This window comes from Chlamydotis macqueenii, chromosome 1 (assembly GCF_036417535.1).
Source record: "Chlamydotis macqueenii isolate bChlMac1 chromosome 1, bChlMac1.mat, whole genome shotgun sequence".
Classification (NCBI taxonomy): Eukaryota; Metazoa; Chordata; class Aves; order Otidiformes; family Otididae; genus Chlamydotis; species Chlamydotis macqueenii.
This window is the reverse complement of record NC_141556.1, coordinates 172,235,947-172,255,005: the sequence shown is the minus strand read 5'-3', so window position 1 is coordinate 172,255,005 and position 19,059 is coordinate 172,235,947. Positions and strand designations below refer to the sequence as shown.

The 19,059-nt window shown below is 37.1% G+C and overlaps 1 protein-coding gene across 1 annotated transcript; it reads left to right on the top strand.

Annotated features, from left to right (window-relative positions):
* Positions 1-223: 223 nt before the first annotated feature.
* On the top strand, positions 224-16,657 carry BORA (BORA aurora kinase A activator). Its single transcript, XM_086771785.1, is given in 12 exon segments — positions 224-250; positions 1,186-1,356; positions 2,087-2,193; positions 4,934-4,979; positions 6,365-6,446; positions 7,106-7,171; positions 7,919-7,975; positions 9,301-9,518; positions 10,866-11,019; positions 12,036-12,637; positions 13,048-13,179; positions 14,691-16,657. Coding segments are annotated over 11 exon segments (1,806 nt in total). The 5' UTR covers positions 224-250; positions 1,186-1,200; the 3' UTR covers positions 14,877-16,657.
* Positions 16,658-19,059: the final 2,402 nt, after the last annotated feature.

Below are 19,059 nucleotides of genomic sequence, written 5' to 3'. Positions count from 1 at the left end.
CTTAACAGCCGGAAAAAAGGGGCGGGATTTCTTTCGAATTTGTGTAGCGGCTCCGCCGGCGATTGGTCTGTTCGAGAGAGAGAGCGCCCTGCCATTGGCCTGGCAGGGGAGACGATGTGTCGTGATTGGACAGAGCCCGGGAGGGGGCGGGGCTAGTTAAAGAGCCGCCCGGCGCGGCTGAGGCGGGAGCTGTGATCTGGGGCGAGTATGAGCGGGCGTAGCGGCGGCGGCGGCCCGGTAACGGCGGCAGGTAGTTGCTGCGCGGCCCCTGGCCTGGCGTCAGCCGCTGAGGACCGGGCAGAGTGGCTTGGGGCGAGGCTCGGTGACACCGTCCTGAGGGAAAAGAGGGAGAAGGGGCTGGGAGGGCGGGCGGGCACTTTCCCGAGGCTCCCGTCCCCTTAGCCGCCTGAGGGGGAGGGAGCGCCGGTCCCGCTCCCCCCATCCGTTGCGGGAGGGAGGAGGGGACCCCCTCGGGGGCCGGGAGTGGCGGTTTGAGGGTTTAGCGCCTTTCTGAGGGCGGTAGTGCCCGCCGGCCGTACGGGCAGCACCGTGCGGCTGTTTCCCGCCGCTGCCAGAAGCTTCTGGCGTTGTCGGGCGCGGGGGAGAGCCAGGGGGCTTTGCCGGCAGCCCCCCTCTCGCCGTCGTGGCTCCGTTTCCCCTCCCTGCTTGCCGCTCAGCTCGTGGGGAACACGGGGCCGGCCGGCACCGAGGGGCACCCGGGGAGATCGCCCCTTTCCTGCGGTAATGCCGCGTTATTTCTGAGTGCCAGCCGCTGGTGTGTGAGCTGCCCTCCGGGGACAGATTTGGCTTCCTCGCTGTCTTGTTTCTTCTGGTGTTTTTGGTTGTTGTGTTGCTTTTGGTTTTGTTTTTGGGGTTTTTTTTTTGTTTGTTTGTTTTTTTTTTTTTAAATCGTCTTTTCAGTGTCCTTCTTTGTCTCGTTTTCATAGGTTCTATTTTTATTTTTAGTTGTTCTTCGTATGAGCCTTATTTTTCAGCTTCTCATGGCAGTAGGTCCAAGCCAAAACTAACTTCGTTTTTGTTAGTCTTTTTAATGTTTCTGGTTCCTTAAAAATGATTGATTATCTCCTCCTGAAACCTTCAAAGTGACCCTAAAAAGTCAAAATTATAACTTTTTTTTTTTTTTTTTTCCCCCTTCCCCTCCATTTTTCTTCTCTCTTTTTCTAGGTATAGCTCACTGTTATGGGTGATACAAAAGAAGCTAAAATGCAGATAACGCCAGAAACTCCAGGACGAGTCACAGTCTTGAATCCTTTTGAAAGTCCCAGTGATTATTACACACTTCAGGAGCAGATTGTCTCCAGTCCTTCGGTCTTTAAATCAACAAAATCCTCGTCTGTAAGATCTACTCTTCAGTTGTGTAACTATGCAGATGTCGTGCTGTTATTTTGCAATGCATTAAGAAGTGTATTTTATTTAGCGTACTTTAACGTATGTACTAAGCCAAATAATTTTGGTGGCATTTGATGTTTCTTCTGGTTACAGGAGTATGCTGCTTTTAATATTAGCATTGTCACTTGGTCTTCCTGCCTTCCTCTAGTGTTTGTGGTTTTCTCTTTTTTCCTTTATATATTAGGTGTATGAGTAGGTTAAGATATACCCACTAAGTGCCAAAACCAGTTGAAAGCAGATAAAGGACAGTTTTGGGATGTGATGCTCTTGTCCTGCTTAAAGTGGAACCAGTTCCTACTTAAATGCTAAGCAGGCTGGTTGCAAGTAAAACCTAACTGCACTTCTATTTTTTCAAATAGATATTTGAAGAGTATTTTGTAATTCAGTGTTAAATAAAAGGGTGAAGGCTTTATTTCTGAATTTAGTTTTCCTGTGAACTGTGTATGGCATTATGAGTGAAGCATGGTGTGTATGGGGTTGCAAGGAAAGATGAAAAGAAGCCTACTTGACTTACTCATTTTTTTTAAGTAGATTGCTTAAATAGAAACTCTTCTGATTGTCTTTGACAGAAATTATATGGAAGTTATGATTGTGTTGTTCCATTGAGATTTGTCCTGTAGTTTTATTTTCATCTTTTTAGACTAGCAGGCATTAAGATGTCCATTTCTTTTTTTAGACACCAGGAAAGTTTAGATGGTCTATTGATCAGCTTGCTCTAATAAATCCTGTGGAAATTGACTCGGAAGATGTTCGACGCCAAGCAATGTATTTGAGTCATGCTAGGTAACTTACCATCTGTTCTTATGCAGTTAACTTAGCTTGAATACTCGAACACTGTTCTTTTGCTTTATTGACATTTCCACAAAGCATTAAAGACTTCTTACTCAAATCTTTTAACATGGATTTTTATATGTCCCTCATGTGGATGTAATATTTAGATGAGGCTGCCTCTGTGTCGCTGTTTTTTAATGTTAAGAACTGCTGATTCACTCCGATTGTAGTTTGGAAGACAGCCAGATAAAAGCAGTCAACGGAAGCAAGAAAATGTCTTGCCAGTGACTGTTACCAAGCTACCTCTCCTGCTCCTTGCCACAACATAATTAAACTTCCCAGAGTGTTCTGTGCTGAGACCTACGAAGCGTAAGCTGCTTTGGTCTTTGGGACTCCTGCAGAAGGCTAGAGTTGGGAAAGCCAGCTAGCTTTAGCTGGCTTGAGTGACAATTCCAATGATGATTAGTGCAGACGCCTATAGATACAAGCGTGTTGTCTCAGTGGATCCTTTCAGTCTGTCCCACTGTTTCATACCCACTGTGATTTATTTTTTTTTTTTTTTTTTAATAATCTGATAGGACTAGAAAGAGGCTAGTTTGTCTATGTGTAGATTTGCTGTGTCCATGCTTGCATGTTTCAGTGTAGTACAGACTGGGGTGGTTATTTCTGGTGGCTGCAAACTGTACATGGTTAAATGCATATATGTGGGTGTGTATAAGGTTTTGTATGATGACTGATTTTAATTTACATTTCAAACTACTGTTTTATAGAAACTAAACTGTCATAAAGACAGGTTTTGACGTTAAGAGTTTCTGATAAGTGAATTGAGATTTTGAAGCTCATGCATAATGTTACACAAACTATATATGCCGTTTTAATAATGCTTGTTAACAAGCAGTTTTCTCAAGTAGTTGCAAAGACCCACAAGCATAAGAAATTTGATGTATAAATATTCCAAACTATTAATTCTCCTTTATGTAGCGAAAACAGTTTGGGTACCAGCATAGTGTAAAAGCTCATGAGCACTTTGTGGAGTGTAAGTGTGTATCACGTGTGGACTTTTGGACAGTATTACTGTTTCCATAAACTGGGTGTCATCTATGTGCTGTGTGTTTATTGCACTGCTTATAAAATTATAGAACTTCTTTCTGGCAGACTGTGTTAATGAGAAATAGGAAGTCTGTTGGTAATTGAGCAGACCTGCACTTTGCTAATGTGACAGTCTTGTCCGTAAACCTTCCTCTTCCTTTTTTATTTCTGCTGATAGAAATTCAGTGTTTCTAAATTGCATGCTATGCTATTATATCTTAAGTATTACAAAAATCTGTACTGCATCTTGTATACTGTGTGTCACAGTTGCAAGTGCTCTGTTGCTTGAAGCTGCATATAAGACAGGCTTGTTCTTATTCTTGCTAAATACATATAACGTTTTCACTTTGTTATTTTCCTGGAGAAAAGAAAAAGCACCTTCTTTTCAACTAACCAGCACTTTTAGTGGCAGCTCTTTTTCCAGTTCCTCTGTTTCTCCTTTGGAATCTGGCTTGTAGAGATGCTTATTACTCATAGAACCATAGAATAGTTTGGGTTGGAAGGGACCTTCAAAGGTCGTCTAGTCCAACCCGTATGATCCACTATGCGTAAATATATGATGATGGTATGCTTTTTTATGTACAATAACTGGTTTTTGTGCAAGTGTCTTCATAGAAATGTCACTTTAGCATCATCTAGGCAGATATAGTTGAAGATGGCATGTCCAGCTGTTGCAGATCTATTAAAAGTCTGATTACCATCAAAGAAAGAGGGCTGTGAGGTGAAGTTAATGTGTGTATAGGTGCATCTACATGTTTTTGTGTAGCTAATTTTGTCTGTTATCTGACTGATTTCTAAAATTATTCAAGTGTAATTCAGGTATACTAATTATGCATGGAAGTATTAAATGATTCAGCTAAGACAATGATGAATATTAATTGTAAATCTTTTTGAAGCTTATAAACTACATAAAAGTAACTGGAAGTGAGACTTGAAGGTGACCATTAAAGGAAATATAAATGTAGAAACTCACACATAATTTTAAGATGGCTGAAGTAACTACAGTATTTTTTTTTAAACTAGGTTAAAAGCTGCATAAGGGAATGTGTTAATTGATTCAAACTGAAATATGATACTGTATCCTGAACTGAAGAAAATATGGCAGACTAGCTATTTGAAAGGGGGAACCCCGTGCTGAGAAAGTGGGCTGTGGCAGGAATTTGAGTATGCAAACATTCTATGAATATCTTCTGTTGCCCTTTTGTTTCTTACAGCTCAGTGTTTTATTTTGCTTGATCTTATAGTGAGATTCCTTGTAAGCATAATTTCATGGCAACTTTAATAGTAAAATCTAGTCATATGACAAGTTCAACATAATTAAATGGATTATTTTGGAAGATCAGTTATGACTGAGTTTTTGTTTAGACAAAAATACTTGCTGATGCAAGGAGTAAATAGAAGATTTGCAAATCTGTACTTATAAATGGTACTGATCTTTTTCAGATGAACTGAAGTAACTGAGAAGTACATTTATATTCCTAAATTTATAGTATGAGATTATTGCACATAACAGTAAAAATGTCATAAGATTTAGGGTTTAGTGCAATTTCATTTGTAATGTTTCTCTTAAGCATCTGTAAAAGATTACATAGTTGAACTTCTCTTTTTTTTTCCAATTATGTGATGGCTTTGATAACTGAGTTATTTTCCATTTGTTACTTAGAATTGATAAGGAGACAGAAGATAGAAGGCAAAAAGCCATTGAAGAGGTAACAAAACTTTCTATGCTATCAAGTATTGATTTGTTTTAGCTACATACCTACAAAAAAGGTCCACATCTATTATAGGATTTTAAAACCCAGAAGCCTGTTATATTTTACCAGGCAGTAAGAAAGTAATTTTGTGTCTTCATCCCTTGCGGTTCTTCTTGGAATCCAAATGTTTTTTTTCTCCCCATCTTCTTTCACACACCTGTAGGTCAAAGCAGGAGATATTGTTTCTTTCATGTTGCTTGATTAGTGGGAATGTACCTGTAAGATAACTCTTATAAGTAGCTAATTTAAGGTTAAAATAATTATTGAGTATTTTGAGTTTTACAGTAGCCGTTGGTGTTAGGTGGCTTGATTTCTTTTATTACATTTTTTAAAATATAGCAGAACCTTGGCGATTTTTTTGTTTATTCCAAAGTCTGCTAAGTTGGAGGCAGGACTTTCTTCTGGTAGCTTGTCATTCTTTCCATCCATTTTTCATTTTACTTTTTACTATTCATTTGTCTAGCAGAGAAGGAAAAGTAAAATGTTTAAAATCTTCACTATAGAAATCTTCAATATTATTTCAATTTCAGTTAAAAAAATAAAATAAAATAAGACTCTGATAGGCAAGTCTTCCTTAGTGTCATTGACCTCTTTATATTGTATCATGCTGTTACCAGTTTCTCTATATGATTCCATACAGGTGCTATGTAGTTGACCTACAGCTAAGATACTCTTAAATCTGCATTAAAAAGGATATTTCTTCTTTGTGAGGCGTAAACTAATGGATTATGCATTTGAACAGCTTGAAACAATGTCTCTCATGAAAATTATACCTTTAATATTTGGGTGTTTCAAGGTTAGGTTTTTTTCAGTTGCTTTGAGTCTTGCTTTTATTGTGAGAACAGAATTTGCCATGTATTTCTTGAAGCTATGTAGTAGTGTTCATCTCCTCAGCATCAGAGTGTTCTAGAGTGCAACTGTGACAGCAGATAGAGTTTCTGGTTCAGAGAAAAAGACTGAAGTGCTAGTACTCATAAATGTTTCATGGCTAACCATTTTAGTCAAATGCACTAATAATACTGCCAAAAAGTATAGTTTTGTTTAGTTTTCACTTGGCAGACTTGAAAGATCTGAGGTGCTATGTGTCATAAAGAATATGGAGATTTTCTTCAAATTGTTTTTTCTTTAACTACTCTGGCTTGAAATAATGAAATATATTTTGGGTATAAGGGATAGCTATAGGTTTGGGGGAGGGAGGAGTTAGAATTCTTAAAATACAGATCTGTCAGTAGCAAAAGGTATTACTTAAATTTTTCTTGCTCAGGTTAGTAATATAAATTTCAGTTGAGAGTCTGCAATTTTTAAAAATGCTTGGATGGTTTCTTTCTATTCTACTCTAGTTTTTCACAAAAAGACTCATCGTTCCTTCTCCTTGGACTGAACATGAAGGGAAGCAAGTTTCTCAGCTTAATTCTACTAAATGTAGGTTGCCTTTGTGTGTCCACCCAAAATTAGCTTTTGGAGAAATTGTCAAGTAAGGAATTTTTAAATAAGCGTTTGGGGATTTTTACAAGATTTGGAAGAGGCTAAACTGTTAAAATATTTTTATCAAGGAGATGTAGCTGTTGCATAGTGTATTTTTATTTGTCAATTGTAAAATCATCACTACTCTGACAAAGAACATAAGCCACAATCCTAGACCAGGGAAAGTGAGTGAGTGGTGAAAGAAAATGGTCTAATGTGTCCTTAGCTGTATAAAAAGGGTGGAGTGGTAGATTCTTCATCTTTGTCTTCAAGTCCAGACTGCATGGTTTTCTGGAAATGTGTTTTACTGGAACACAGCCTGGCTGGCTAAGCGTAAACTGGGTTTGTTTTAAATCTGTAATGTAGAGGAGGCTCCAGGTGACAAAGATTTGGGCAAAGTTGATGCTATTTTACTAAGCTTTTTTTTTAATAGAAAGATGCTGAAATTCTCTTAATCAGGTATAATGGTAACCTTTCTTTACTACTGCTTTCTAGTCTCTTCCAAACTTTGATGCAAAATTTTTGTTTGGTTGTATTAGATATTCTAACTTACTGCTGCTAGATTTCACAACTATATGCAATGCATGCTTAAATTTAAGTTCTTATCTGTTTTACAGCTATAGATCTAAATAACATTTCTCCAATTGGAAGACAGCTTGCTTTGCAGCCTGGGAAAAGCAATGGTGGGTAAAAGGCAATGTCTGACTTTACAGGCTTTTTCTGAAGCGAAATAACCCATTTTTAATGGCTATTTAATTTCAAAACGGAATGATTTTTTTTGTTAATATTCCTGTAGAAATAATTTTGTATGGAACCATTAATTTTAATATCAATTTTTCACAGTAATTTAATTCTATTATACTTACATAATTTTTTCAGAAGTAAAAGCTGAAGTCCTCTACAGAGTGCATTTTTTTCCAACTCAATGTATGCACTTTTTCTGAATTAAAGAGTGAATATAAGCCTCAAGTTTATGGGTAAACTACAGTTTCAAGAAACTTTTAATGGGTTGGATCATTGTGGCTTAGAGAACTTTGATTATTTTCTCTGCCAAATAAATAGCGGGAATCTTAAGACTTTCATTTTAGATAAATAGGAAGTCTTTTTCCCCAGAATATTTTGATGATCTTTCTCCCATTTCCTTTTGAATCCTTCCTTTCTTCAGAGACATCTCTCCTCATGTAAGAATGATTCTCTAGAGGCTTTTGTGTTACAACCCTTGTGTTTGGTTTTTTTTTTTGTCTCTAGTCCTGAGTGCTGCATATAGATAGTGTTGCCAGATCAGAATCCTAGTTTTAATCAACACTTTTCCTTATTGTAACTGTAACTTAACTAGCTCAATTGCAGTGCAATTTGAAAGTGAATTTTTGCTTCTACAGTTCTAGTAAAAGGTCACTGCAAGCTAATTTTGTTGGTTTTATTCATTGCAGCTGCTTGTCAGACAGTGCTGTCTTTGCCAGTGGATTTTAATTTAGAGAAAATACTAGGTATGTTGTGTCATATCTAAATTTAATTATGAATGCCTAAATAGAAAACTTGTATTTGTGTTGTTTGCTGAGGTGTTTTTTTGTCTTATCAAATACTGAAAACCTAGTGTATGAATGAAAGTTCTAAGTATGTGTTCTAAATAGACACTTACTGTGTTGCATGGGACATCTGACTTACATGATTTGAGTGTAGACGTAAAGATAAAAGAGGGATATGGAGGACAATTAGAAACTGATTAACAAATCTGAATGCATGAAAGGTACTCAGCAGAAATCCCCTGCTTCCCCCAAACACAGCAGTTATTAAACTTAGCAGAACTATTAGACTTACAGATTGTTGGCCATGGGGCTCATAGCCCAGCCTTGCCTTGAAAAAAGCTCTGCTATAATTCTGTGCTTTTAATTTAACTGAAGCCGTGGTGGTGACTAGAAGTTGTAAGGTGGCAAAAAAGCCATGACTGCTGCATGGGAACACAAGAGGCCAAATTAATTATCAGATTATAACTGGTATATTAAGCAATTTTTGCCAGTTTCTCAGGCAATGGGGCTGGAAAGGCCTGTTCTTAACAGTTCAAATATAGGAATAGTGGGTATAGCCAGCTCAGAGGTTTTTCACTGTGTGCTCCTGTCCCAGTATTGAAGTTCACAATCCTCATTGTGGACCCTCAAAATTAAAGCAGAAAAACAGAAATATATCTATTGCTTTCATGATTCTTCTAAAAAATGCTTCCATCAATGCATAGTTTGTGAATTCATGGAAAATTTCTTCTGCAAGAAGTATCCAATTAGAATAGAGCAAGAACAAGAAAATAAAATAATCTGGTAAGCCTCAGTGTATTTTAATGGGTCTTTGTTAACGTCCATATGTTCTTCTACCGTAAACTGCTAACTGCTTTGACTTTCTTCAAGTTGAATCTGGTTTGCATTTGAATGTATCACGATGACCATCAAAGCATGTAGGAGACCTGAAAAAGAGTCTAGTTCTCTTTGGATAGTGTAATAACCCCTTTTTCACAACTCAAATGTGAAAAATAATACAATTTTGGGAAAAGGCCAGTATGTAGGTGCTAACCAATTTTTTTTTTATTTTTAAATGCAGACTTTAGTATTAAAGGATGGTAGGCAGAAATGGAACCTTAGTAGACAGAGTTGACTTTTTGTAATGATAACAAGTGATCTTTTGTGATAGGTGCCTAAATGAGATTAATTACTTGCTGTATTGGTAAATTGGATTCAGTGTTTTAATGTAGTTATATATGTCTCTGGAGTGGAAGATATTTTTGTTTCTTGCATTCTTATTGGAAATGACTTCTCCATGTTTCTAGGTGAATATTTTAGAACTGATGAATTTGCAGATCAGTCTCAGGAAAATCTGAGCTCCTCATCACTCAGAAGAAAGCTGTTTTTAGAAGAAAATGGAAATGTATCTGAGTGTTTGTCCCCTTCTCTGCATAGTCCCTGCGGTAGTCAGCCACTTGGAGTGCTTTGTTCAATTGACATATCTCCAGTCCGGTGCAGGAGCCCTCTGGAAACATCTAGTTCAGTAAGTAGCCTCTTTTGGGGGCTGGATGGGATGTGACTTAGCTGGCACAAGAGTAGTTCTTAAAGCAGGCTGTACCGATTCTGTGTTCTAGCAGACCTCACAGGATGAACAACCATGTTTTTAATAAGCTACAACTGCTTTTTGAGAGAGTAGGTATTAGACTAAAGGAGGTTGTTTTTTTTTTTCCAATACCAAATTCAGAAAAAAATTGTGAACAAAAAAAGTCTTGAAAGAATACATTACTGACTTTTTATTAGATCAAATTATTATGTTGTGCTGCTATTCTTTTGTATAGAAGGAATTATGCTTTAATTTTGTGTTATGAAAAGGAAGTGGGAATTGATATGTATACAAGACTTCCTGAAAGCATGTTGAAACCTTTTTTTTTTTTTTTTAAATAAAATGTATAAACAAAAAAAAGCCTGTTTAAATCCATTAATTGCCATGTAAAATACTAGTTGATATGAACAGGTGATATAATTATTTCCCTTATACTTCATAAACTCATTTATGGTGAAAGAAATTACTTGTGAATCTTTGAATGCAGTGCTAAATATATTTTTTTCTTTTCCATTGACCAGAGATTTAAGATGAATAGACATTTATTAGTACACAGAACATAATGTCTGTTTTTTAAATTAATCGAGATAAATCTTATTCCCAGGTGGACATAGCACAGCTAAACTTGTTTAGGTGGTATGGTTTCATCTGTTTGGCAGCTGAAGTACATGGAAAAAAGTACCCCAGCAAGAGTGTGGCTTAAAAAAAAAAAAAGTTCTCACTATGGTAACCTGGAAAATAATTCCTACAACATAATTATACTGCTAGAAGTGACTTTTCTTTTTGTACCATAATCTTAAGCAAGATCACAACCACTATTCCTTTTTTGTTAAGGAAAAGTATTTTGTCTCCTGCTGAGTTAGTTAATTCAGATAATACAGATTCCGTTAAAATACAGTGGCTGGCTTTCATCTGCGTTGCTATGAGTAAGAAATTGAGATTAAATACTTGACTTTATACACAGATAGCATTAATTCCCTGTTTAGGCTTCTTGTAGTACTTAAATATAATGGATATTACAGTCTTGGTTGGTATTATGTGACAGTTTGAGTCCATTGCTCTTTTCCTATGTGGAGGCATAATGTTCAGGTGAAGAGCTGCAGCTGGAACGTTTAAGCTAAACGGATGATAGAGATGGTCATTGTACAGTGTACAGGAGTAGTTTTCCTCAGAGCTGACATATTAAGTTTTTTAATTAGAGCACTTTTTATATATACCTCTTAGACAAATTTTCATAATGTAAACTTTGACTTTTGTTTTGTTTTGTTTTTTTTTTTTAAACTGAAGGGTCAGTTTTCCTCAAGTCCTATCCAGGGAGAAGCAAGGGCTTATAGTCTGGGAAGTATAACCAGTCCCACATTTCCAGATGGGTCTCCTGCACATAATGGTTCTCCTACTTTCTCGCCAATTGCTTTTCACATAAGAAAGACACCACTGTCAGGTATAGTTTAATTGTATGTGTATTATTCTTTCTTGATTTATATATTTTAATTATAAAAACTGATGCATTCTTACTGGAACTTTTTTTCTGTTTGGAGACAAGTTACAGTGCTTGGCAGACAAGCAGTCTCCTCCTATACGACACATTTACGGTTTAGCAGTGAAATACCTTCATGATGTGAAACAGTGAAGTGTATCTGCTTGCAAAAAATCAACTAGGGAAGATGTTTTAGAAGAAGGAATTGAGACCTAATAGGAATGAAAACAATTTAAAGGATTAATGTAGTGTGAGGAGAAGGTTTAAAGCCATATGCCTGAACTAAGTCAGGTCACAATTCTAGTTTAGCCTAACCTGAACTATTTTAATGGGACAAAGACTGTTTAGCTTGAGTTTTCAAATAATTTGGTCCTTAAGATTATTTTAAATAAAACTGACTAGTGAAGAAATAATGAACACTTTGCATCCTTGTTTGTCTAGAAAATGTCAGTCTTCCATGTTTCATCCATGGCCTGGAAAGACTTAAAGCCACGTTTATACATGGCGTTGCTTTAATGAGCCTTGTGGTGTTTCAGCACTGTTATGTATGGAGCTTGCATAGGTCTGATTTTCTTAAAAATTTTATTGCTACCCCTATTTTTAAAAAATGCCTATAAAGAATGTGTAATTACATTTTTTTTCAGAAAAAAAAAGCCACAGAACCAGCCTTCACGCATTTTTGCTGTGAACTGTGTGTAGTATTGCCTTTTAAAAGTGCGAGGCCTGGGATACAAAAAACTGTGTAATAGGAAACAAATTTGGTGGTAAAAACGGGATTAAAACTTGCCTTTACCATGATAGTTTAAATGCAGTTTAAACTCCCCCTTGGAGCCAGGAGGCAGTGCTCAGTGAAATACTCTGTAGTTGGCTGTAACTGTTCAAAGGACTGGAGAGTTTTGAGGATGATGACTTTAACTCCATCTGATATCTAGTAGAATAACTTTGGTTTGTTTTTGTTTTTGTTTTTCTTCTGTGGACAGCCCAAAGAAAATTTACTTTTTGTTCTCCAGATATTTCTTCATCCTCAAATAGAATGACACCCCCAAGTACAAGAAGTCCTTATATAGATGGTTGTTCTCCAATTAAAAATTGTTCTCCTATGAGGCTTGGAGCATGTAGAGGAACTGCCCAGTATCAAACTTCAGTCATTAGAATACCAATTGCAGTTGAAAATCGTGGTGAGGATGAGGAAGACGAGGAAAACACTTCTCCAGCAGAAGCTCGGTTCCCAGAAATGGAGAATGGAATAAACTTACGTCAGCAAGACAGTGATGCTTTTGCACATGGTACACATCTCGTTGTAGCAACTGTGTCTATTACACCAGATCGCTCAGAAGCTTGTCATCAAAGGTTGTCGTCATTTCAGGATATAGAAGGCTCAAAGGAAAATAATACTGTAGATATGGCTGACGCAGCTGAAGTGTCAGAGGAAAACACTTGGATAAAAGAAACAATTGGCAATAGCAATGCACCAATAACCAGTTTTATGACAGGGATTACTTTCAGTATTGAAAACTCTCGCATGTGCATGTCACCTCTTGCAGAAAGCAGCGCAATTCCTTGTGACAGCAGTAGTATTCAGGTAATAAATAAAAATTTTTTTTGCTTCTCTATAAAGTGAGTTCAACATACTAGCTTCTAGTATGTACAACATTTTGGAAGAAACTGTCTATTTTGTCTTACTGGATGTGGCATGCAGGTTGTATTGTGACTTTTATTCCTTCTCCCCATCCCCTTTTTCCTCTCTCTGTGGAGTTAGCATAGCAATTATAAATTATTTTTGTGTTACTATGTACAGTAATGCATTTAACTGAATCCAAACTAATTCCGACAGACCAGTTTACAATTTGCTTTTGTAATTAACTGATGGTAGTTGGTTTGTTGGATTAAGTTCTGTTAATCAAATGCAAGTCATATCAGGTATGAGAATCTTGAGGGGTTTATTTGTGATAAATTGCAGTACATTTTTAAAGCCCTGCTTCTTGATTTCAGGTGGACAGTGGTTATAATACCCAGACTTGTGGAAGCAGCATTATGGATACTGCGGGGACTGAAAACAGTTGCCGAGAAAATGATGTGAACACTAACGTGTTTCAGAATAAATCTCAGCTTCTTAGAACAAAGGTAGGAGTGAACTGTGATACAGAAGTTATAGGCTTCCCATCTACGGCATGCATTCCCTATTTTATTCAGTTTCAGGGAGCCTGAGTGGGAGGAGAGACTGTCAGGTGATAACAGAGAGCATGGTAATGGAGCATCATTTCAAGCATTATATTGAAAACAAGGAATACGCGCAGGAGAAATATTGTAAGGTGGCAATAAAATGTGTTCTATGATGCAGGCAAAGGCAGTTTCAGAGGAAACTGAAGTATGTGCATAAAAGGCAGTTGTGAGGCTGCTCATGGCTTCTGATGTTTTGTAGTCTGTCTCTTATTTTTCTTCTTGTTGTTCTTGCTCCTTTTTTTTTGGTGTGTTTTTTTTTTTTCCCCCATCACTAAGTTTTTAAATGCATGCCTGTAGAAGAGCAGATTTTTGGGGATTGTCCACTACTTTTTTCCATAAACTAGCCTCGAGTTTCCTAGACCATACCTGGCATGCTGACTTGGTGGGGAACTTCCTGCTTGGGCCAGTCTTCTGATTACATGCCCTTCAATGACTATCTGAAAAACAAACCAAAAAAACCTACAAAAGACAATACCTATCTAGCAGGGCTCCCAAGCTTGACTGATGGCAAGGAGTTCTACTTCTTCCAGAGAATGGGAAGCAAGGCTAGATTATTTGGAGCACAGAGCAAAAATCATCTCCTCTCACTTAGTAATTATGGTCATACAGTCTTATAAACTTAATAGTTTATGGTCTCCTCTTTAGTGTTGTTTACTGTCTTTGAAGGGGAGACAATACTGACAAGTAGTACCAGTTTATAACTGGTACACCCTGTATCTGACGTGCTAATAGCCACTTCTCTGCCAAGGTAAAGAGTGGATTGACGGTGCCTTACAGACCATTGACATCAAATTTTGAACTATCCTCATTTAGGATTAGGACAATTGTGCCCTCATGGGAAGACTAGATGGATATTTTATCTTCTAAAAATACTCATCTACTCTTGCCCCAGTAACCCCGTTGGATGTGGATTATATGACTGTATTAATCAGAATCATTGTCTAATGTCAAGCCTGCCCTAGAGACTCACCAATGTCCTGCAGCTGTCTTCTCCCACTGCTAACCTTTCAATTGCTAGATCTAGACTAAGCCCAACCTTGTGTTTTGGACTAGAATTTAAGTGTGGGTGCATTAAGTGTGGAGGATTTAAGTATGGAGTTCATTCAACTCTCACAACATAGAACACACAGAGAATGGAAAGAAAAAAGCATAGATGTAACTTGCTGAAAGAATCCAGTCTGGGTTGTTCAGAGCATGCGTGGTTTGAAGAGACTCTTGCCGACAGCACATCTCAAAGATTTGTGCAGAGAAAACATGATCTTTCATTTCTTTTTCATTTCAGAACGGGAGAGATGGGAGGCTAAGGTTTTAATTGTAACTTGAAATTTTTCAGATAGTAAGTTTGGATCTTGTTTCTTTTGGAGAATTTTTGTGGAAGTGGTTTTAAAATTAACTTTTCCTTATTAACCTAGGAGTGTTCTGTTTTAAACCATAAGGACAATCAGCTGCTGAGACCAAAATCTCCAGAGAAGCAATCCTGTTTCCAAAAAAAACCACCACATAGTACAGTATTTGGTCAAAATGCAAGTTGCAACATTTCTGCCTGGAAACATAAAAATTAAAATCAAGTTCAGGGATTTCACAAAAATGGTATGTAATTTTCTGATGGTGAACTTAAATTGTGTTGTCTAATAAATTTATATATATATATGACCTCAATTACCTGGATTATACACACTATTTTGCTTTTTTTTAATGCAAATGTAATAAATTGTCTGGTATATATTACAGAAGTTTTTAAGTAATGCGGGGTTTTTCAGGTCTTACTAATAAATTTATTGGTATCATTAAGCGATCCTTTTGAAAACTCAGGCAGCTAGACTTGGTACAAAGGAACCATGGTGTTTTTCCAGAATTGTGTCCCTTCTGTGATGAGCATAGATTCCATGAGGAGGCTTGTTTTGAAAGTTTGAATATAACTTCAGCTTCGAGAGGAATATTTTAGATAGACTGAGCGAACCTAGGGTAACTGGATAGGAGTTAATGTAATCCCCAATCCTGCATTTAACACACAACTCCTAAAGGCATGAGGGAAGTTTTTCTTTTGGAGAGACAGAGGAAAGGAGTGTTAGATATGATTTGGATTGCTTTTCTCCTGATCAGATTTATTGTGCGGCTTCAGGAATACTACCACTGGTACCAAAAAAGAGTGACTGGACAGAAATGAAGTGCTAGCGGTGTGATGAGAGCAGGGCTGGGGAAACAGGAGAGGGGCGAGTGTCTGTCAGTATCAGTCTGAAGTAAACAGGGATGAAACTCAGCTGTGACTTTCATAAGGAAAGAATAAAACTATAATGTTCCAGAAATGGGTCCTGGGTCCCTGGAATATCTGTATATTTTATAGTAAACTGGAAATTGTTAAAAATGGGTGCTTTGATTTTACTACCAGGCTAGTCCTTTTAATTAAGTTTTCCATGTGAACAGCTGCATGTAAACTCCATTCCGGTTATGGAAATTATGTACTTTTCCACAATTAAAAAAAAAAGGTTTAATTCTCTTAGTAATAAAATAAGCTGTATGTCAGGAGCATTCTAGCAGTTCTTTGATCAGTTTTTTTCCTTGGTTTGACAGAAATCAAGGAAAAGGACAGGTGATGGAAATCTCTTTAATAGGAAAATAGAATCTCTTCCCCCTAAACAAGCAGTTCTTACTCTTAAAACTGCATAGCTATCAGTTAGCGTTACCATGTACTTAAGTAAGATGTACAATTGGATACTTAAAAATTAAATGATAGCAGTGTTACTTCAGTAGTTGTATTAGTACGAATCTTGATCACCTGACTCTACCAGTGGCTCCTAAGGACACCTGGGTGCAAATTGATTCTCTGGTGCCATTCTGAAGGAAAGTAAGAAGGTGCAGTAAGGTTAATTGGTCTCAGTACATCATTAAGAGAATGGTGCAGCCTTCCGTTGAAGTAAACCACTACACTTGCTTCCCTCTTACATTTAATTCCCTACACTATCTGCTTTCAGAAATTACCAAAATATTTAGATAAACATTTAGAAATATAATTAATTTTCGCATGACATTTATTGCAAAAAGTATTAATATAAACAAATTCTTGATACTTTCAAGAAAACCATTGATGAACAAAAGTAATTGAATGAAGAGGGTCTGGAAGCCCAGAACTCTTCCTTTGCCTAATCAAATTAGATCCAGTTAAATTTGATTGGATTTGTTTAGAAGAACCTTCTGGAATTTATAAATGTGAATGGGGGGAAAAAATACAGTAATCTTCTAGCCCTAGTGACTAAGAGGGGAACAGGCGATAAGAGAAATACTGAGATTTCAAGGCTCTATGTTTGTAGAGCTCTGAAGTAAACTTTGTTGGATTAATCAAAAAGGGAAGTCCAGTCTAGTATGTGCCCCAGCTGATGCAGTTTTTCTGTCTTTTCATAACAAGGCTATCCAGTCCCAGGATACTGGATGGAAGTTCTGCTTCCTATTCTATTCCACAACCCACAGAAAGGCTTTGTACCAAACTGATAGCCTGTGGCTGATGAGTAGCTATTGGCACATTAAGCCTTGAAACAGCTGGTCACACTGAAATTTGAAGGCAACTGACAACATTTAAAAAAATCTCAGAAGGGGAGGTATGAAAGGAATTGCATAGCATTAAAAAGCAATGCGTTAGAACTGAGACTTGGTGTGCAAGCACTATATCACTAGAACAGTTTTTGAAGTATTTTCATTAATAACTCAGCAATGACAGCTTTCAGAAAAAAAAAAACCTCAATGAAACAGGGAAACTTCTATACCATCAATAAAGCATCATTTGGTTTTAGTTCTCACATTGCAAAAATAATAATAAAAACAATTACTTTAGATTTCTAACCAGCAAACATGACGTATTATTTTTACTTCCATAGCAGTTTAATCGGTGTTTCTGTTATGCATATCTGATTGACAGTAAATGAACCTAATGCCCTGAATTATCTATTTCATGATCCTGAAACAGTGCCCTATTAAAAGCTGGAAATACACTGAATTGATAAGTTTTAGGGGATTAATTTTTTTAAAGTAGAGAATGAACTTAGACTTGTGGAAAATGAATTTATTAAATAGGGCATTCAAAATGTTGTTAGCTTTAGTTTGTAAGGTTTGTAGCTCAAAAGCAACACAACTTGTCTGAGGTTTAAACATTATTTATGACCAATGGTGAATTTCAGATTTCTGGAGTGTACAATGGATTTATTTTTGCAAGTGTGATTACTAAAACCAGTAGTAAAGTTAATGTAAAAAAAGGGGAAGAGGAGAGGCAGAGTAGTCCACATTATTATCTGATTCTGAACTGTTTGGCACGATATGTATAATTAAAGTCTGGTTTTAACTTTTAATTAAAATTTTTCATTCCTTATAATGATATGTTCAATGACCAGAGGCTGTCAAAGTGTTCACAAATAAAAAAAGCAATCACTAAAGTATTTAATTGCTCCCTGTATAAGTATTTTCTTAAAGGTAAGGGAAAAGTAACAGCAGAAATGGGTGAATGTGAGTAGTTAAAGATTCCCCACCCCAAATAAATTGCTGGTATTTTCTATCCTGTTTTATGCTCTTCAGTTAAATGGGAATTATTTATTTTATGAAAACATGCATATTTTTTATTATGTTTGTATAATTGTTTTGTAGAAAAAACTATTGTGCAAATTATTGTGGAAATCATTTGACCATTCTGTTGTAGTTGTACTTAATACATAGGTTGGCACACATTGCACAAAACGGTCTTTGTTTACATTAAATTAATTTCAGTAGCTTTAACAAGAATCCTTTACCATTATTATGTAAACTGAGTAGTGAAACAGAATAAAGACATCTCTTTCATACCTAGGTTGTTTGTATTATTTTCTTTGTTACAGCTTGCAGCATCTTCCATTGGAGTGCTGCCTGTAACAGAAATAAGGTGTATATGGTTTGGGTGGGGGGCCTTGGTAACAGAGGAAGATAAGGCAAGAAACTTGGCAAGATTTTGCTTACAGTTAAAAAATAGTTTCAGTTATCCTAATATATGGTGTTGAATTAAAAGTGCAGTACCAGTTATAGATCCAGTGCTCTGCACATCTTTCTTGAAACCAAGAAAACACTGGAACAGGTTGCCCAGAAAGGTGGTGGAGGCCCCATCTCTGGAAACGTTCAAGGCCAGGGTGGATGAGGCTCTGAGCAACCTGACCTAGTCAGGGATGTCCCTGCTCCTTGCAGGGGGGTTGGACTAGATGACCTTTGAAGGTCCCTTCCAACCCTAACCATTCTATGATTCTATGATTCTATTTTTAGAGTTTCTGAAAAATCCTTTTAGAATAGCGGTGACAGGATTAAAATGTCTCGTGTGGGTTTTTTCTATTGCAACCAGTTAAACACGTTGTCTCCTTTGGATGCCTTCTGTAAATATGGACTTTATAAATCCGATCCAGTCCTTTACAATGACAGCATACAGGGAGCTGAGTGAATATGGCCAAGTGACAACCATGTATTGATCAGCTGTGACCCACTGAGTACCCAGGGAAACCACATAAGGACCAGCATAGAAGTTTGTGAGCTGTAACTCTTCAATGATCTCTGAGGAACATGTGTAGTATGTGGGAGTACAGTTTCTTGGCTTTGTGAGGTAGGAATTGTGCCATCATGAAAACTACTGTAATCCCAGGTGCTTTGGAGGATAGTTTTACTGAATTAACTTGCAGAATTCAGTAGCTACCCCCTCAAAGAAAGCTTTGGTCTCCCTGGTCCTTGTGGTGGGAGTTCAGCACTGCGTGTAGGAGCACACAAAACATGCTTTGACTGCCA